Below are 21,580 nucleotides of genomic sequence, written 5' to 3' on the forward strand. Positions count from 1 at the left end.
GGTACAGGGGGCGTTACGTGTGTAAGCATCACTGGTACAGGAGGCATTACGTGTAAGCGTCACTGGAACAGGAGGCGTTACATGTGTAAGCGTCACTGGTACAGGAGGCGTTACGTGTGTAAGCGTCACTGGTACAGGGGGCATTACGTGTGTAAGAGTAATTGGTACAGGAAGCGTTACGTGTGTAAGCGTCTCTGGTACAGGGGGCGTTACGTGTTTAATAGTCACTGGTACAGGAGACGTTGCGTGAGTAAGCGTCAGTGGTACAGGAGGCATTACGTGTGAGAGTGTCACTGGTACAGGAGGCGTTACATGTTTAAGTGTCAGTTGTACAGGAGGCGTTACGTGTGTAAGCGTCACTGGTACAGGAGGCGATACGTGTGTAAGCGTCACTGGTACAGGAGGCGTTACGCGTGTAAGAGTAATTGGTACAGGAGGCGTTACGTGTGTAAGCGTCTCTGGTACAGGGGGCGTTACGTGTTTAATAGTCACTGGTACAGGACACGTTACGTGAGTAACGGTCAGAGGTACAGGAGGCATTACGTGTGAGAGTGTCACTGGTACAGGAGGCGTTACATGTGTAAGTGTCAGTTGTACAGGAGGCGTTACGTGTGTAAGCGTCACTGGTACAGGAGACGTTACGTGTGTAAGAGTCACTGGTACAGGGGACGTTACGTGTGTAAGCGTCACTGGTACAGAGGACGTTACGTTTGTAAGCATCACTGGTACAGGGGACGTTACGTGTGTAAGAGTTACTGGTACAGGGGGCGTTACATGTGTTGCGTCACTACTACAGGGTTTATTGTGTGTATAAGCGGCACTGCTACAGGGAGCATTATGTGTATAAGTGTCACTGGTACAGGGGACATTATCTCTGTAAGCATCACTGGAACAGGGGGCTTTACGTGTGTAAGCATCACTGCCGCAAGGGGCGGCGTCTTGTATAAGCATCACTGCTACAAGGGGCATTACGTGTGTAAACACCACTACTACAGGGGGGCGTTGTGTTTAAGCGGCACTACCACAGGGGGCATTGTGTAAGCGACACTACTACAGGGAGCATTATGTGTAACACAATTAGCAGCATCCTCCACACCCTGGGTACGATTAGCAGCATACCCTCCACCCCACCCCCCCACCCCAGCCCCCCCATTCCCAGGCAAAATTAACAGCTTCCCCCTACCCCTCCCTGGGTATACTAAGCAGCCCCACCCCTCTTCCTATGCACATTTAATACACTTGCAATCCTTGCCAGACAGGTCCCACTGTCACCTGCCAGCTGTACAGCATGGACGTTGTACCGATGGAACCATTTCAGTCACCATCACCAGTGTCATGCTTCGCGCACCGGGACAATTTATTTTGCTCCGCTCCCAACTCTGCCCAGTGTCTGACGTCGACTAGGTCTTCCGAGAGGGAAAGGTAATCTAGTTGCCTGTGGGAGGCACTTACTGTGCACTGCCCGCTCACCACGTTAATTGATAGTGGAGGAGTGGCGGCGGGCAGTGCCGTAACTAGACATTTTAGCGCTGTGTGCAAGAAACAGCATCGCCCCCCCCCCCCCACACACACACACACACATAAACAAGGGCCAGTGCGCGCCGGAGGCGCGTGCAAAAAATACAGGGGCGTGGCTTCATGGGGAAGGGTTTTTTTTTTTTACACATTAAGCAGACAGAGTCTCCTTTTTTTACACATTAGGCAGGCAGAGTTCCCTATTTTAAAAAAAATTATGGCAGGCAATCCCCCTATTTGCACATTATGGCAGGCAGTCCCCTTTTTTTTTTTTTTTTTTAAACATTATGGTAGGCAGTCCGCCTATTTACACATTATGGCAGGCAGTCCCCATTTTTATTTTTAACATTATGGCAGGCAGTCCCCATTTAAAAAACCCCCATTATGGCAGGCAGTCCCCCTACACACATTATGGCAGGCAGTCCCGTTTTTTTATTTTTTTATTTTACACATTATGACAGCAGTCCCCTTTTTATGAGGGAAGAGGGGGGGGGGGGGAGAGAGAGAGATAGCGAGAGAGACTCACCTGTGACCTGGCATCCATCTGCTGTGTTAATTCGGCAGGCTGGCTGCTGAGAGAGGCAGAGACCCGGGAGCTGATTGCAGCGCTCCCGTGTCCCCTGCAAAGGCGGCGGGAGGAGACAAGCGCTGGCAGGACTCAGAGCACGGCGCTCAGAGTCCCTTCAGATGTGGCGGCTCCGGCGGGCGGCAGATGACGAGAGACAGCGGCACTGTGGTTATGCTGGGGGGAATGCGGAGCTCACAGGACTTCAGCAGCGGCGGCGGCTCCGGCGGGCGGCAGACAGGCCGCACTGTGGTTATGCTGTGGGGAATGCAGAATGCGGAGCTCACAGGACTTTAGCGGCGGCGGCTCCGGCGGGCGGCAGATGACAGGCGGCAGCGCTGTAGTGAGTAGTGACAGTGGGTATGGGGGGGGTGGGGGGGCGGGGGGGGTGCTGCCGATGGTGCGCCATCAGTGCAAGTGCGCTGTGGGCAAGGCACCATCGGCACACATCTAGTTACGGCCATGGCGGCGGCCATCTCAGCACGTAGTCAGACTAAGTGACTCGCTGTCTTATTTCAATCAGGCAGCTTGGAAGGTGGTAGAAGGTGGGCCGGCAGAGGTGGAACGCGCTCCGCCTCCAAATACAACTGGCGAAACGCAGTTCCGCCCCGCTCCGGCCCACTTTAACCCCTGTGTATAATGAACTCTCTGGGGCGAATTCAAATGTTTGAAAAGTCGGTTGGGTGTCTTTTTCCCCCTGTCTGTTAGATAGGAAAAAACAGACTCCCAATTGACTTTTCAAACAACTGAATATCCCCCTCTGTATAATGAAATCTCAGAGTCAGGCAAGATTGAGAAAACATTTTTTACTGGAATCTCCATATTTTGATTGGCAAAGGGTCAATGGAGTAGGCACTGAGATGTGAATTTATTTCCTGATACACCTCAGAAAAAATGGAGCACCAGGGGTGGTATTTCCCAGCAATTTTTCAAAACTTTGACTCCCTATATCTCAAAAACAGTGAGGCCTAGAAAAGAAAAGTTTGGTATGGGTTAGTAGTTCTGTGGTAGTATCAAGTGTCAAGTCGGTGGGTGCCATGCCTGGGTGAACTGACATGGAATGACCCTTTAACCAATATAGCCTATAGGCTACATTAAGCAATTGTTCTACTGTACATCTCTCACTGGTGACTACCGCTTGCACGAAGGCAGCACATGCGCATTACAGAAGCGAGGACCGTGCCGGAAGTGAAGTCATACAGTCAGCTACCACTTTACTTTTTAGCCTTTGCTGGGTATGCTTATTTCCAAGGCCTTTCCTGCAGTTATTGTCCCCATAGCATGTCACCTATTTACTGCTTTTGCAGCCAACTCTATCAGAATATATCCTAGTCATTTTACAGTAAATTTATAATAGAAAGAACATCAGACACTTAACAATGGATGTGGACGTTTATAGGACTGAAACTTACGAGGATACCAGCTTCAGTAAATCTGAATGCTTTTTGCAGTCCATGTGAATACTGACGTAAGTGACGTTACAGCAATGACGTCCTTCACTCTGTAAAAATAATAAATTGTGACAATTTGTATTATCAGTTTAACAATTACATATATTGAGACTCATAAATACATAAATGTTTAAATAAGAATTTACTCATCGGTAATTCTATTTCTCGTAGTCCGTAGTGGATGCTGGGAACTCCGTAAGGACCATGGGGAATAGACGGGCTCCGCAGGAGACTGGGCACTCTAAAAGAAAGATTAGGTACTATCTGGTGTGCACTGGCTCCTCCCTCTATGCCCCTCCTCCAGACCTCAGTTAAGGAAACTGTGCCCGGAAGAGCTGACACAACAAGGAAAGGATTTGGAATCCAGGGTAAGACTCATACCAGCCACACCAAGCACACTGTACAACTTGTGATAACCATACCCAGTTAACAGTATGAACAACAACTGAGCCTCAGTAACAGATGGCTCATAACAATAACCCTTAAGTTAAGCAATAACTATGTACATGTATTGCAGAGAGTCCGCACTTGGGACGGGCGCCCAGCATCCACTACGGACTACGAGAAATAGAATTACCGGTGAGTAAATTCTTATTTTCTCTGACGTCCTAGTGGATGCTGGGAACTCCGTAAGGACCATGGGGATTATACCAAAGCTCCCAAACGGGCGGGAGAGTGCGGATGACTCTGCAGCACCGAATGAGCAAAGGCAAGGTCCTCCTCAGCCAGGGTATCAAACTTGTAGAACTTAGCAAATGTGTTTGAACCCGACCAAGCAGCAGCTCGGCAAAGCTGTAAAGCCGGGACCCCTCGGGCAGCCGCCCAAGAAGAGCCCACCTTCCTTGTGGAATGGGCTTTTACTGATTTAGGATGCGGTAACCCTGCCGCAGAATGAGCTTGCTGAATCGTGTTACAGATCCAGCGCGCAATAGTCTGCTTTGAAGCCGGAGCACCCAGTTTGTTGGGTGCATGCAGGATAAACAGCGAGTCAGTTTTCCTGACTCCAGCCGTCCTGGCTACATAGATTTTCAAAGCCCTGACTACGTCCAGCAACTTGGAAGCCTCCAAGTCCCGAGTAGCCGCAGGCACCACAATAGGTTGGTTCACATGAAACGCTGATACCACCTTTGGGAGAAATTGGGGACGAGTCCTCAATTCTGCCCTGTCCATATGGAAGATCAGATACGGGCTTTTACATGACAAAGCCGCCAATTCTGACACACGCCTAGCTGAAGCCAAGGCCAACAGCATGACCACCTTCCACGTGAGATACTTTAGCTCCACGGTCTTAAGTGGCTCAAACCAGTGTGATTTCAGGAAATCCAACACAACGTTAAGATCCCAAGGTGCCACTGGAGGCACAAAAGGGGGCTGAATATGCAGCACTCCCTTAACAAACGTCTGAACTTCAGGCAGTGAAGCCAGTTCTTTTTGAAAGAAAATAGATAGGGACGAAATCTGGACCTTTATGGATCCTAATTTTAGGCCCATAGTCACTCCTGACTGTAGGAAGTGCAGGAATCGACCCAGCTGGAATTCCTCTGTAGGGGCCTTCCTGGCCTCACACCAAGCAACATATTTTCGCCATATGCGGTGATAATGTTTTGCTCTCACGTCTTTCCTAGCCTTTATCAGCGTAGGAATAACTTCATCCGGAATGCCGTTTTCCGCTAGGATCTGGCGTTCAACCGCCATGCCGTCAAACGCAGCCGCGGTAAGTCTTGGAACAGACAGGGCCCCTGCTGCAACAGGTCCTGTCTGAGAGGCAGAGGCCATGGGTCCTCTGAGATCATTTCTTGTAGTTCTGGGTACTAAGTTCTTCTTGGCCAATCCGGAACGATGAATATAGTTCTTACTCCTCTCTTTCTTACTATCCTCAGTACCTTGGGTATGAGAGGAAGAGGAGGGAACACATAAACCGACTGGTACACCCACGGTGTCACTAGTGCGTCCACAGCTATCGCCTGAGGGTCCCGTGACCTGGCGCAATATTTTTTTAGCTTTTTGTTGAGGCGGGACACCATCATGTCCACCTGTGGCAGTTCCCAACGATTTACAATCTGTGTGAAGACTTCTTGATGAAGTCCCCACTCTCCCGGGTGGAGGTCGTGCCTGCTGAGGAAGTCTGCTTCCCAGTTGTCCACTCCCGGAATGAACACTGCTGACAGTGCTATCACGTGATTCTCTGCCCATCGAAGAATCCTTGTGGCTTCTGCCATTGCTATCCTGTTTCTTGTGCCGCCCTGGCGGTTTACATGGGCGACCCCTGTGATGTTGTCTGACTGAATCAGTACAGATTGGTTTTGAAGCAGGGGCTCTGCTCGACTCAGGGCGTTGTAGATGGCCCTTAGTTCCAATATATTTATGTGTAGAGAAGTCTCCAGACTTGACCACTGTCCTTGGAAGTTTCTTCCCTGAGTGACTGCCCCCCATCCTCGGAGGCTTGCATCCATGGTCACCAGGATCCAGTCCTGTATGCCGAACCTGCGTCCCTCGAGAAGATGAGCACTCACCACCACAGCAGAGACACCCTGGCCCTTGGGGACAGGGTGATCAACCGATGCATCTGAAGATGCGATCCGGACAATTTGTCCAATAGATCCCACTGAAAGATCCTTGCATGGAACCTGCCGAAGGGAATTGCTTCGTAAGAAGCCACCATCTTTCCCAGGACTCGCGTGCAGTGATGCACCGACACCTGTTTTGGTTTCAGGAGGTCCCTGACCAGAGATGACAATTCCTGGGCCTTCTCCTCCGGGAGAAACACCTTCTTCTGTTCTGTGTCCAGAATCATTCCCAGGAAAAGCAGACGCGTCGTAGGAATCAGCTGCGACTTTGGGATATTCAGAATCCAGCCGTGCTGTTGCAACACTTCCTGAGAGAGTGCTACGCTGACCAACAACTGCTCTTTGGACCTCGCCTTTATGAGGAGATCGTCCAAGTACGGGATAATTATAACTCCCTTTCTTCGAAGGAGTATCATAATTTCGGCCATTACCTTGGTAAATATTCTCGGAGCCGTGGAGAGACCAAACGGCAACGTCTGGAATTGGTAATGACAGTTCTGTACCACAAACCTGAGGTACTCCTGGTGAGGTGGGAAAATGGGGACATGCAAGTAAGCATCCCTGATGTCCAGCAACACCATAAAATCCCCCTCTTCCAGGCTTGCAATAACCGCCCTGAGCGATACCATTTTGAACTTGAACTTCTTTATATAAGTGTTCAAGGATTTTAAATTCAGGATGGGTCTCACCGAACCGTCCGGTTTCAGTACCACAAACATTGTGGAATAGTAACCCCTGCCCTGTTGAAGGAGGGGGACCTTGATTATCACCTGCTGGAGGTACAGCTTGTGAATTGCCGCCAGTACTACCTCCCTTTCCCTGGGAGCAGCTGGCAAGGCTGATTTGAGGTAACGGCGAGGGGGAGTCGCCTCGAACTCCAGCTTGTATCCCGGAGATACAATTTGTACAGCCCAGAGATCCACTTGTGAGCGAACCCACTGGTTGCTGAAGTTTCGGAGACGCGCCCCCGCCGCACCTGGCTCCGCCTGTGGAGCCCCAACGTCATGCGGTGGACTTAGTGGAAGCAGGGGAGGATTTTGGTTCCTGGGAACTGGCTGCCTGGTGCAGCTTCTTTCCTCTACCCTTGCCTCTGGCCAGAAAGGATCCTCCTCTAACCCGCTTGCCTTTCTGAGGCCGAAAAGACTGCATTTGATAATACGGTGCTTTCTTAGGCTGTGAGGAAACCTGAGGTAAAAAAGTCGACTTCCCAGCAGTTGCTGTGGATACGAGGTCCGAGAGACCGTCCCCAAATAATTCCTCACCCTTATAAGGCAAAACCTCCATGTGTTTTTTAGAATCAGCATCACCTGTCCACTGCCGAGTCCATAATACTCTCCTGGCAGAAATGGACATTGCATTAATTCTAGATGCCAGCAGGCAAATGTCCCTCTGTGCATCCCGCATATATAAGACGACGTCTTTTATATGTTCGATGGTTAGCAAAATAGTATCCCTGTCGAGGGAATCAATGTTGTCTGACAGGGTATCAATCCATGCTGCTGCAGCACTACACATCCAGGCTGAAGCAATAGCAGGTCTCAGTAGAGTACCAGAGTGTGTATACACAGACTTCAGGATAGCTTCCTGCTTTCTATCCGCAGGATCCTTTAGGGCGGCCGTATGCTGAGACGGCAGTGCCACCCGTTTAGATAAGCCTGTTAGCGCCTTGTCCACCCTAGGGGATGTTTCCCAACGTAACCTATCCGTTGGCGGGAAAGGGTACGCCATCAGTAACCTCTTAGAAATCACTAGTTTCTTATCAGGGGAACTCCACGCTTCTTCATACAAATCATTTAATTCATCAGATGGGAGAAAAGTCACTGGCTGCTTTTTCTCCCCAAACATAAAACCCCTTTTGGTGGTAACCGGGTTAATATCAGAAATGTGTAATACATCTTTCATTGCAGTAATCATGCATCGGATGGCTTTTGTAGACTGTACATTTGTCTCATCCTCATCTACACTGGAGTCAGACTCCGTGTCGACATCTGTGTCTACCATCAGAGCTAGCGGGCGTTTATGAGCCCCTGACGGCTTCTGAGTCGCCTGGGCAGGCGCGGGCTGAGACCCCGGCTGTCCCAAGGCTGCTGCTTCATCGAACCTTTTATGTAAGGAGTTGACACTGTCGGTTAAGACTTTCCACATATCCATTCAATCAGGTGTCGGCCCCGCCGGGGGCGACACCACATGTATCTGCCCCTGCTCCGCCTCCACGTAACCCTCCTCATCAAACATGTCGACACAGCCGTACCGACACACCGCACACACACAGGGAATGCTCAGACTGAGGACAGGACCCCACAAAGTCCTTTGGGGAGACAGAGAGAGAGTATGCCAGCACACACCACAGCGCTATATAACACAGGGATTTACACTGCTAATAAGTGATTTTCCCAATAGCTGCTTGTTTGTATCGATTTGCGCCTAAATTTATGTGCCCCCCCTCTCTTTTTAACCCGTCTTGTACCTGGATACTGCAGGGGAGAGCCTGGGGAGCGTGCTTCCAGCGGAGCTGTGAAGGGAAAATGGCGCTGGTGTGCTGAGGAAGAAGGCCCCGCCCCCTCAGCGGCGGGCTTCTGTCCCGCGTTTTTTGTAACTTAATGGCGGGGGTTTTTACACATATACAGTTAACTGACTGTATTATGTGTATTTCTTTGCCAAAAGGTAATATAATTGCTGCCCAGGGCGCACCCCCCCCCCAGCGCCCTGCACCCTACAGTGACCGGAGTCTGTGGTGTGCTGTGGGAGCAATGGCGCACAGCTGCAGTGCTGTGCGCTACCTTAATGAAGACAGGAGTCTTCAGCCGCCGATTTCACCGTTCTTCTGTCTTCTGGCTCTGCAAGGGGGACGGCGGCACGGCTCCGGGAACGGACGATCGAGGTCAGGCCCTGTGTTCGAACCCTCTGGAGCTAATGCTGTCCAGTAGCCTAAGAAGCACAAGCTAGCTGCAAGCAGGTAGGTTTGCTTCTCTCCCCTCAGTCCCACGTAGCAGTGAGTCTGTTGCCAGCAGATCTCACTGAAAATAAAAAACCTAACAAATACTTTCTTTCTAGCAAGCTCAGGAGAGCCCACTAGGAGCACCCAGCTCTGGCCGGGCACAGATTCTAACTGAGGTCTGAAGGAGGGGCATAGAGGGAGGAGCCAGTGCACACCAGATAGTACCTAATCTTTCTTTTAGAGTGCCCAGTCTCCTGCGGAGCCCGTCTATTCCCCATGGTCCTTACGGAGTTCCCAGCATCCACTAGGACGTCAGAGAAATTTAGAAACTGTATGTGTATAAATAATATCAAATGTGTGAAGATTATTTTCAGAATATGTATTTGTACTATATCACTGACTTTGTATATGGCAAAGAACAAATATAAAACACCATTGTGTCTTCAGAAGAAGAGAGCATTATTGGGGCGGGGAGAGAAGTACATAAATATAGTATGGTAAAAAAAAATAAAAAAATCTTCTTTAACAAATATTTTGCTGTACACATTCACTATGCCCCAGACATGCAAACTACAGTAAGCACTCACACATAACATACCTACAGTATAGACTTATCTTAAGACAGCACCTAAAGCATGTGTCCAGCAAATGTATTAAGTGACAATTCTTAAATGGAAGGTTGTAGTACCGTATATGCAACGTAACAAGACTACAGAAAATATGTATATTTTAGTCAACCCAAGTTCAGTTTTGAGAGAGACCTGTTTAGCAACATGAAGAATCTCTGTCCATTGTGTTTCAGTAAAGGCCCATACACACTGGCCGATTTTGAGCTGAAAGCAGCTCACTTTTGGTGTTCTGAGCAGTGTGTATGCGCGCTCCCGCTTCATCGCCGGTGGCCGCCGTTCATCTGCTGGTATTACCAGCAGATGAACGGCGGGGTGAATGGCTTTCCATAGTGTCCTGCTATGAAAAGCCGTTCACCCCTCCGCTGACATCGCTGGGCAGGAGGGAAATCGCTCAGTGTGTATGCACTGTAACAGGGATAGGGGGATATTCAATTATCCTCAGTAATATAAAAGCGGTTAAATAACTACTCCCAGGGTAATTTAAAAAAAAAAAATCCTCGATAACCAGCCTCATCGGCCCCGTTTATTCGTGAAAACACATAGGTCCGGGAACTGAAAACTTGAAAATTCTGGCCAAAAATCATAAATATTCAATCTTTCTCCCGAAAAATTATCAGGGCGATTGAATATCCCCCATAGTGTCATTTTGCTGTTTTGCTAACTAACGGGATCAGTATGAAATGCTGGCGAACAGGATACCGACTGTCATGATCCCACCAGCTGGATCCTGTCCGCCGTATTGTGGTCAGCGCAGCGAATGCTACAAAGCCCCTTGTGGGTTCACAGCGCTCGCCACGCTGTGGGCGCGTTGGCTCGAATCGCTTGCCAGAGGTTCTATTCTTCCTCTATGTGTGTCATGGACACCCACAGAGGGAGAATAGACTGTGGCACTGGTATTCCGGTGGCGTCATTTCACCGCTAGTCGGGATCCCGGCGTCGGCATTGTGACCTCCAGGATCCTGACTAGCGGTATTTTAACCGCTTCGCTAACTAACTATATGGATAGATGCAAATTGGTACATTGGATATACACTATTTCTGATACGTGCTAGATCCTGAATAGTATAGAACTGCTGGAGAAAATAAAACCAAGACCTTAAGAAAAGTTAAAAATATAAATATATTCAAGGGATTTTTAACCATGGGATTGTCAAACTATGACATTAAAGATCATCGCTATCCTGTTCGATAAATATACAGTGATGGTTTGCCATTGACAGCTCTGCTGCTACATAAGCACATTATACTCTAACAGAATGGTGGAAATCAGAGTGGAATCTACTCTGAGTATTAGGGAATTCAATTGCTGGCGAATACTTTACCCGTCTGAATCTGTGTTGCACACACCGCACTTTAAAGCAGCGGGATCTTACACAAAAGTGTTCCCTACCCCATAGGATAGCAAGCACTTTTTTCAGGAATGGGCATGTAGCGGCCAGGAGAAAGGTGCGAGAGGGGGTGTCGTTGCCGGAATTTAAATGCCACAGCAACGGCAATTTGCACACTTCACCGTCAATTGAATTCCCCCTAAGGCTCTGCATCATCTACCAGTCACCAGACTGGACATACAGTAGTTTTCTATAGTAGCCACAGAGAGTAAGTGGGATTTTATTTTATATTAGACCCAGAATGAGCTCTGCTAAACGTATCTTTTTTTCCTACAGGTTTCGTCAGCATATCAAATGCTCATATTTTACAGCTGGCTCCTGTTTTATGTGACTCACTCAAGTAACACTATGCATTTGTGGCAAGTGTGCTGCAATAATATGCCATGAATTTAATGTGACAAACTTGACACTTCTATAGTGAAAACATGTGGAGAAAAGGTTTGGGCTCAGAGGAGTGTAACAATAAGTGTGGATTGCAATTTTTATTTATGGATACTGTGTGCTGGCTCAATAGTTATAACACAGTACAACTTTGAAATGGGCATTAATTTATTCATATAATAGTTGCACATTATTAAACACCATTTCCATTTGTAATCAGGATCCATTAAATATATTGACCGCTTTAAATGATTGTGTGTCACATCATGTTCAATGCTAAATTAGGAGTCTGTGATTTCATAACACAGTTTATATAATTAGAGGGGATTCAATTTACCGCGTAACCCGTTTTTGTGTGTACAGTACAGGTTGAGTATCCCATATCCAAATAATCCGAAATACGGAATATTCTGAAATACGGAATTTTTTGAGTGAGACTGAGATAGTGAAACCTTTGTTTTCTGTGGCTCAATGTACTCAAACTTTAATACACAAAAGAATTAAAAATATTGTATTAAATGACCTTCAGGCTGTGTGTATAAGGTGTATATGAAACATAAATGAATTGTGTGAATGTACACACACTTTGTTTAATGCACAAAGTTGTTAAAAATATTGGCTAAATTGACCTTCAGGCTGTGTGTATAAGGTGTATATGTAACATAAATGCATTCTGCACTTAGATTTAGGTCTCATCGCCATGATATCTCATTATGGTATGCAATTATTCCAAAATACAGAAAAATCCCATATCCAAAGTACTTCTGGTCCCAAGCATTTTGGATATGGGATACTAAACCTGTATAAGTGATTTTTTTCGCGATAGGAGAATTTGGGTTATTCAGTTAGCAGCAGCAGTTACCATGCGTTAATTCTCCATAGGACTTAATGAAAATAATTTTTCAAGTACCACTGAGCAGGTGCAAAGTTTGAAAAATCCTTATTTTAATATAAAGATGGTAGGATAGCTTAAAATGGCACAAATACATACTTACAGTCATTTTTATGCATCCCTAACGTCATTAGAGTATTTAATATGCATAAAAACAATTGATTTCTATCATTTTTTCACTGTTATAGAAAAATATTAATAACAGCCATTTGACACAATGGGGGCGATTCAACTGTTATTCGCGCCGGATCTTTCATCTACAGTGACTTGACGAGATATTCAAATGTTTGTTTTTTTCATGCTGATCGCACCAGACAGGCTGGGTTTAGCCAGATAAAACCGTTAAACTCACCCCAAAATGCTGGGCGTGACGTGAAAAAATGGTCACTTTTCGCACATTTCAGCTTGCCAGGTCAGGGGGCTGCAAGCTGAAATAGGTCTCCCCGCGGCTCAGTGCACCCTAACAGAGCAACAATTGAACAGCTCCGTTGAGCGCCACCTAGCAGCAGTCATGGGGAGAAACAACTGAATTGCCACCAATTTATGAACCCCAAACACTAAAGGCCCCCGATGCAGGAGAGGTGTGCTGAGCGAACCGCTCAGCACACATCTCTCCCGCTGCTCAGCACAGCGCGATGTGTGCTGAGCATGCGGGGGGAGACGGGAGGGCAGCTCACTTCACCCAGCGGGTGAAGTGAGCGACCCGCTTGATTGGCCTGCATGCAGGCCAATCTAGCAGCAGCGATAGCGATTCGCGGGGCTGCGCATCGCTATCGCTGTAGGGGGTACACACGGAGCGATAATGCTGAAATTCTAAGCAATCTAGTCAGATTGCTTAGAATATCGCTCCGTGAGTACCCCCCTCAACACAGTTCAACACTGTTATTCAACTTTAGATAGCATTTATTGGGCATAACGGCTGATTTCCCCATTTATACTTAACACAGGTGAAAAAGCAAGAATTAACAGGCAAATGCCAAAATTCTAATTTTCTAATTGAATTGCACATTAAAAGGGAGCACACATACAGGAGATAAGTGAAATTAGCGGGCGATGGGTCCGTCAAGTTAACACTCAAAAAACTCAACACTTTATTGCCTCTACTTAAATTCCCCCGAATAAGTATCATATAAATACGTGCGTAAAGAAAAAATATATTGCACACTTTTTAACAAAGGTCATTTTGTATAACAGCTATTTGTGAAACCAGATTTTAGTGTGGGGATAGTTGCAGGGCTGTATGTTAATATCATAATAAGAGTACAGTAAGGGATGTAATAAAAAATCTGCTACTGTATAAGAAAAGGCAGAACGGATTTTACTATAAAGGCTAACACATAATATACCGCTGCCATCTGGTGGTGATGCTGAATTTTACAGCAACTTTACTCAAAACATCTGTATTATTATTATCCTTTATTTATATGGTGCCACAGGGTTCAGCAACACCTAACAAAATACATAAACCAATGAGCAAAACAAGAAAACATAATGACTTACAGTACAAAACAATGCAGGACAAGGACACGGGGTATAAACATTTCTGCATCAGCAATCACAGCACTCAAATAAGCAGCAGGGTGGCAACCAAGGAATTCTTGCCACTGTATGGAGTAGATCAGAGGTTCTCAAACTTGGTCCTCGTGGGCCCACACAGTGCATGTTTTGCAGGTCTCCTCACAGAATCGCAAGTGAAATAATTAGCTCCACCTGTGGACCTTTTAAAATGTGTCAGTGAGTAATTAATACACCTGTGCACCTGCTGGGTTACCTGCAAAACATGCACTGTGTGAGCCCACGATAACCGAGTTTGAGAACCTCTGGAGTAGATGATAGTAAAAGTAAGAGAAGGAGAAGCACATTAGGAAAGTAGGCTCTGCTTGTAAGAGTTTACGTCCTGCAGGGGAGGGGCAGACAGACGGGTGACACAGATGATGTAGAGAGTGAGGTAGGAGCAAGGAACAGTGGGTTAGGATGAGAGCTGGATGGCATTGATGAAGGTTACCATTAAACACTACGGGGAAGATTTAGTAAATATTAGACTGCGAAAAAGTGGGGAGAGAGGTAAAGTACTAACCAATCCACTCCTAACTGTCAGGCTATACATTAACCACATTTTTGTGTCTCCCCTCTGGGAGAAACATGGAGAGGAGATATTGCTGGACACTTTGGGAGTATGGAACCGGGCTCTCATGTCACTAGGCCCACTTCACCACAGCAAAAATGGGTCCGCAAGGAGTGATGGGGCTCAAATGATGCTTTTTACAATCTGCCCCATTCATATGATGCAGGCATTCCTGGTATTATCTTCCCATCCTGCCCACTTCACTAGGAAGCAAACAGGATGCAGGAAATCCACCTAGTTTCCTACGGGTGCGGGGGACTACCCGAAAAATCAGGGGTCTCCCACAACTTCTAGAAGAGCAGCAAATCATGGCCTGTGCTAGAAAAATGACACAAAAATGGTACTTTAGCCAACTCCACTTTATCTCTCTCTAAGCTTTGATAAATTTCTTCCTGTATTAAAATAGTTTTGTGTATGTATAAAAAAAATAGATATGTACAAAAGACAAGTGTAGAAGTGTGCACCTACAGAAAGGGCAACCTACAGGTATAAAACACAGAACAAATACATTTACAAGCACATTATGGGGGGTATGCAATTTGCTCCGGTAAACTCGGAGCTGTTGAATTCGCCCCAATGCATATTCAATTAAGGCTGTTTTCTTGGTAAATTTTCACCAATAACTTTTCACCTATTTTTTTGTGTGAAAAGGCATCGGCGAAAACACCCTGTGTTTTCACCAGCACAGGAGAGAAAACATGTTGAATTGGCAATCTTCAGGTTTTTCGCTCCTGCTGAATTTCGCGTAAGCGAAATAGCGGCCCTGCTACTGAACAGGGCAAGCCCCCATCCACCTTAAAAATAGTGAAAAGTCCTGTTTTTTCGCCTAGGCGAAAGAAAAAAAACAAACCTAATTGCATACCCCACTATTTCTACTAACCAAAATATATTACAAATCTTTTAAACAGATATATACAAATCGACAATTAATGTATTTATAGGTCCTTATTATACACCTATGAGACACTTTATTTACACATTTTTAAACAAGTTACGTGCAATATTAATTTACTCAACATCCTAGCATAGACTCCTAGCACATACGTTCAATGGACATCATTTACAAATACGAAAAATGCAAAAGATGTGGTTTATTAGCTGTTACATAAATGTCTGCTCTACACATATATAGGTACAATTTCCCATACTGAGGGACACCTGTCCTGGGAAAGTTCATGCTAGCAACAATGTCACATAAAAGTACTGCCTCTTATCTTTGGACTATGGCCTTGATTAATTAGAACATTTATATAAAAACAGTAATCACATTATGCCACAAAAAAGGAAAACACTGCATTTGTGCTGCATCTTCAATGTTATGGCACATTCTGGTTTTTTCCCCACTAGAATACAGGGCCTGTTTCAGATGTTGTTGAAGTTACTACTGTATCTTTGCTGCTTACATAGAAGTAGCAGCAATAGCACTAATATGGTAATGCAGCAGCAGGCGTCGTGCTTCCTGCTTCATGTCTGATCCTAACTGTGTTCAGGGATGCAGTTTCGGATCTTCCCCTGCACTATTGGCTGGCTGCGTGACTCCTGGTGCAAATGTTACACAGAGGCCAGAAAAGTTCCGTCTTCCGACAGAGATTCTGGCCTCTTCCCTTCCCCCCCAATGCCCCGCCCATGCAACAGCATCAGACTGTCAATCACTGACAGTTTGAGAACATCCCTGCGTCATGTATCACAGGACCTATTCGCGCATGCACAGTACATCGGTACTTTGTGCCTCAGGGTGCACCTACAACCACATCTGAAACAGGCCTATAGTGCTAGCATGAGAAAAGCTATCTGTTGTATATGTGGGTGTATACTGGTGACGGGTTATGGTAAAGGGATGTCCAACTGACTGATGGCAAACATAAACCTAGCTATCAAGCTGATTACAGCTCCAGGAACAAGGCCAGCCGTGGTTTCACCATATCTACTACTTGTTCATCCACATGAGTGTAGCATGTGAGCAGGGCCCTCAATACATTTGTCCTATGTTATTTCCCGTAGCATAACTCATGACTGTTTGCTTTACCTCCCCATTGTACAGCTCAGTAAAGCATAATTTACAGACATCAGGAATAAAAGAATTTGAAAAGATTAAAATGGTGTAAAATACCTCTGATTCCAATGTCTTAAACTCCATCTCATATGAAAAGGATCGGCACAGACCTGCCAGCTTATGGTTATAAAGGACCTCTGTGTCAGCTGTAGGACAACACAGGAATCATTACAAAGCACACCGTTTGTCCTGCATATACAGTTATGTTAATTAGTATTTTGGTTAACTAATAAGTCTTGTAAAACAAAAGAGCTGGAATTAACAGTAGTTTAAAAAAAATGAACCATTGTCATTTCGATAATTAATGTTTGTATAATTGCAACATTGTGAAATGACAGTACGGCCATTATAAACTAGAAATGCTTTACTTACCATTTACTAACATTAGGGTCAATTCTACTGCGCCCAATTTACAGAAGTCACAGCAGCCCTTTTATTTATACTAATGCACATGTGAAGGTTTTATTTTTATAATACACTTGGGGTTTGGTTTTGGTAACTAGACAAAGAAGCTTTGATAAACTGGTGGTTATACCTATAGGATGTGCGCCCTTTTAACTTATATGTGAGACATTATACTTACCGGGCCAATATACTGTTTAGAACCCCTGTCTTAAGGAGGACCATATAAGTGATATATATGACTCAAAGGTCAGTTCACTGGTATGAAGCATGAATATTTCTATGCACAAGAGGACTTTTAAAGTATCCTTGCTTAACGTCATCACTCTTTGCAAGAATCCTTTTACATTGTATGTATTACACTATTACAATTTTCTTTCATATACCGTTGGTTATTCACGTCCTGGGAGCAAAAGAAGCGGATTGCACCATTCTGGCAAATATTACTGCACCCCAGATCAGGATGTGGAATCTCCAGAAAGGACACCCAACAGATAAGCCCAGGAATGATTTTCTTTGGAACGCATAATATCAACTAGGCAACATTAGACATTGCTCTTCCTGTCTGAATAGCATGTAATTAATTTTCACAAAATGTACCTCTTGGTATACTAAAGAAGCAGCCACCCACAATAAGTAGTTGGGAGTTTCAGTTACACAGATATGATTGTATGTTTTATATGCTTACAGATGTGTCCTCATACATATTGCCTCAATACGCCACGTAGTGGGAGATGCCTGGCGTGAGTGAGCTGACCCATCCCGTACTACTACTTTAGCATCGGGCGTCTTTTTTTGACAAAAATGCATCACTATGCAAATAGGATGCACAAGCAGACTCTGCTGATTAAAATGATATGCGGCATGTCTATATATAGTACATACACACATACAGGTTGCGAGACGGAGATAGTGTCACTTTTTCTTTCTGATGGCTTAATGTGCATAAACTTTGTTTAATGCACAAAATTATAAAAAATATTGAATAAATTTACCTTCAGACCATGTGTACAAGAAACAAATGCACCCCGTGTTTAAATTGGGCCCCATCCCCAAGATTCTAGTATGAAAATATTTAAATATACAGAAAAACAAGATTTATGGTGAGAACTTACCGTTGTTAAATCTCTTTCTGCGAGGTACACTGGGCTCCACAGGGAATGACATTGGGGTGTAGAGTAGGATCTTGATCCGAGGCACCAACAGGCTAAAAGCTTTGACTGTTACCAGAATGCATAGCGCCGCCTCCACTATAACCCCGCCTCCGTGCACAGGAGCTCAGTTTTTGTTAACCAGTCCAATGCAGTAGCAGGTAAATGAGACGACAACCATTAGTAGCCACATACACCACATTCTTACGACAGGAGAAAGTGTCAGCGGCTAATGCCATACCAACCCAAAGAAGTTAAGTGCGTCAGGGTGGGCGCCCTGTGGAGCCCAGTGTACCTCGCAGAAAGAAATTTAACAACGGTAAGTTCTTACCATAAATCTCATTTTCTGCTGTGGGGTACACTGGGCTCCACAGGGAATTACATTGGGGATGTCCTAAAGCAGTTCCTCATGGGATGGGACGCACTGTAGCGGGCACAAGAACCCGGCGTCCAAAGGAAGCATACTGGGAGGCGGAAGTATCAAAGGCATAGAACCTTACGAACGTGTTCACTGAGGACCACGTAGCCGCCTTGCACAATTGTTCAAGGGTCGCACCACGGCGGGCTGCACAAGAAGGTCCAACAGACTGAGTAGAATGGGCCTTGATGGTAGCAGGAGCTGGAAGGCCAGCCTGTGCATAAGCTTGTGCAATCACCATTCTAATCCATCTGGCCAGGGTCTGCTTGTGAGCAGGCCAGCCACGTTTGTGAAAACCAAACAGTACAAAGAGAGAATCAGACTTCTGAAGGGATGCAGTTCTCTTTACATAGATACGGAGAGCCCCTACCACATCCAAAGACCGCTCTTTGGAAGACAAGTCAGGAGAGGCAAAGGCCGGAACCACGATCTCCTGATTAAGGTGGAAAGAAGACACCACCTTAGGTAAGTACCCGGGACGTGTTCTAAGAACCGCCCTGTCACGGTGAAAAATCAGATATGGTGACCTACAAGACAAGGCACCCAGATCCGACACCCGTCTAGCAGAGGCAATAGCTAGAAGAAACAATACCTTAAGAGAAAGCCACTTAAGGTCTGCAGATTCAAGAGGCTCAAACGGAGACCCTTGCAAGGAGGTTGAATCCGCAACACACCCTGAGTTAACGTATGAACATCAGGTAAACTCGCAATTTTTCTCTGAAACCAAACCGACAAAGCAGAAATATGAACCTTGATGGAGGCCAGACGAAGGCCTAAGTCCAGGCCTTGTTGTAGAAAGGCCAAAGGTTTGGCCGTACTAAACTTGTAAGCGTCATGATTAGTAGTGGCGCACCAAGCAAAGTAAGAATTCAAGACCCTATGATAAATCCGAGCAGAAGCCGGTTTCCGGGCCTTCAACATGGTTTGAATGACCGCCTCAGAAAATCCTTTGGCCCTCAGGACGGAAGCTTCAAGAGCGACACCGTCAAAGCCAACCGGGCTAAATCCTGATACACACAGGGGCCCTGAATGAGGAGATCCGGGCACTGGGGAAGTAGAAGGGGACGCTCTATCGAGAGACCCTGGAATTCTGAGAACACATGCCGTCTGGGCCACGCGGGAGCGATCAGAAGTAGGATTCCTCCTTCTTGCTTTAACTTCCTTATTACTCTGGGCAGGAGTGACACAGGAGGAAACACGTATGGCAGCTGAAAGTTCCATGGAATTGCCAGTGCGTCCACGAACGCTGCCTAGGGTCCCTTGTCCTTGCTCCGAAGACCGGAACCTTGTGATTGTGTCGAGACGCCATCAGTTCCACATCTGGAAGGCCCCACTTGTCCACGAGTAGTTGAAACACTTCTGGATGGAGGCTCCACTCCCCGGCGTGTACGTCCTGACGACTGAGAAAGTCCGCTTCCCAGTTTAGGACCCCCGGAATGAATACTGCCGATATGGCTGGCAGATGGCGTTCCGCCCACTGAAGAATCCTTGATACTTCCCTCATTGCCATGCGGCTTCGAGTGCTGCCTTGATGATTGATGTACGCCACCGTGGTGGCGTTGTCCGACTGTACTTGAACAGGTCTGTTCTGTTTTAAATGCTGGGCCAAGTTCAGTGAGTTGAACACCGCCCGCAGTTCCAGAATGTTTACTGGGAGGAGAGACTCCTCCCTGGTCCACCGACCCTGAAGGGAATGTTGCTCCAACACTGCACACCAACCTCTCAGACTGGCATCCGTCATCAGAAGGACCCAGTTGGAGATCCAGAAGGGACGACCCCTGCTCAATCGATGGTCCTGCAGCCACCATCTTAGTGACAGACGGACCTCCGGAAACAAGGAGATCATTTACGAGCTGATCCGGTGAGGCAGGTCATCCCACCTGTCAAGAATCAGCTTCTGCAGAGGGCGGGAATGGAATTGAGCGTACTCCACCATGTCGAAAGCCAACACCATGAGACCTAGCACTTGCATTGCCGAATGTATCTACACTTGCGGACGAGATAGGAAGCATTGAATCCTGTCCTGAAGCTTCAGGACTTTCTCCTGAGACAGGAACAACCTCTGGTTGTGAGTGTCCAACAACGCCCCCAGGTGCACCATGCTCTGAGCAGGGACCAGGGAAGATTTCTTCGAGTTGATGAGCCACCCGTGGGCATGCAGAAACTGGATAGTCAGATCCAGATGGCGTAGGAGAATTTCTGGGGAATTCGCCAGGATCAACAAGTCGTCCAGATACGGCAGGATCCTGACCCCTTGACGGCGGAGTACAGCCGTCATCACCGCCATGACCTTGGTGAAGACTTGCGGAACCGTGGTCAAACCAAAAGGTAACGCCCGAAACTGGTAATGGAGGTTGCCAACCACAAACCTCAGGTACTGCAGATGCGACATTGCAATGGGAATATGCAGGTAAGCATACTGTATATATCCAGGGAGACCATATAATCCCCAGGTTCCAAAGCCAGAACAATAGAGCAAAGAGTTTCCATACGAAACTTGGAGACCCTCACAAATTTGTTCAAGGACTTGAGGTTGAGAATGGGCCGAGAGGACCCATTCGGTTTCAGGACTAGGAAAAGCGGTGAATAGTACCCCTTGCCTCTATGAGACAGAGGCACCTGTACTACCACTCGTGTCCAGGAGGGACTGTACCACCGAATGAAGAGTGTTTGCCTTCACCTGATCCAAAGGTACGTCTGTCAGGCAAAATCGATGAGGGGGACGATTCTTGAAGGATACGGCGTAACCTCGAGTGACGACTTCCCGTACCCAGGCATCTGAAGTGGTCTTCAACCGATCCTGGGTAAACCCTAGAAATCGGCCCCCCCACCCTGGGATCCCCCAGAGGGAGGCCCGCCCCGTCATGCAGCAGGCATGTCAGTTTTGGAAGCAGGCTGACGGGCAGCCCAGGCCCGTTTAGGTTTGGGCTTAGTGGATTTGGAAGTGCGAGTCTGTTTCGCGTACGCCTGACCCTTTGCTTTCACTGAAGGACGAAAGGAGCGAAAGGAAGCACTCTTAGCCTCCGGTACTGAAGGAACAGTACTAGGTAGACAAGCTGTTTTAGCAGAAGCTAAGTCAGCCACTATCTTGTTGAGGTCTTCTCC

The 21,580-nt window shown here is 46.6% G+C and overlaps 1 protein-coding gene across 4 annotated transcripts in view; it reads right to left on the reverse strand.

The window, feature by feature from the left end:
- CENPP (centromere protein P) overlaps nt 1–21,580 on the reverse strand; it is a 748,246-nt gene that overhangs the window by 635,796 nt on the left and 90,870 nt on the right. For all 4 annotated transcript variants that reach the window (XM_063940717.1, XM_063940719.1, XM_063940716.1 and 1 more), the window contains exons 4-5: nt 16,562–16,650; nt 3,493–3,581 (exon numbers count right to left, since the gene is read on the reverse strand). In XM_063940717.1, the coding sequence (XP_063796787.1) occupies nt 3,493–3,581; nt 16,562–16,650 (178 nt within the window). The remainder of the gene's footprint in view (nt 1–3,492; nt 3,582–16,561; nt 16,651–21,580) is intronic.

This window comes from Pseudophryne corroboree, chromosome 9 (genome assembly GCF_028390025.1).
Source record: "Pseudophryne corroboree isolate aPseCor3 chromosome 9, aPseCor3.hap2, whole genome shotgun sequence".
Classification (NCBI taxonomy): domain Eukaryota; kingdom Metazoa; phylum Chordata; class Amphibia; order Anura; family Myobatrachidae; genus Pseudophryne; species Pseudophryne corroboree.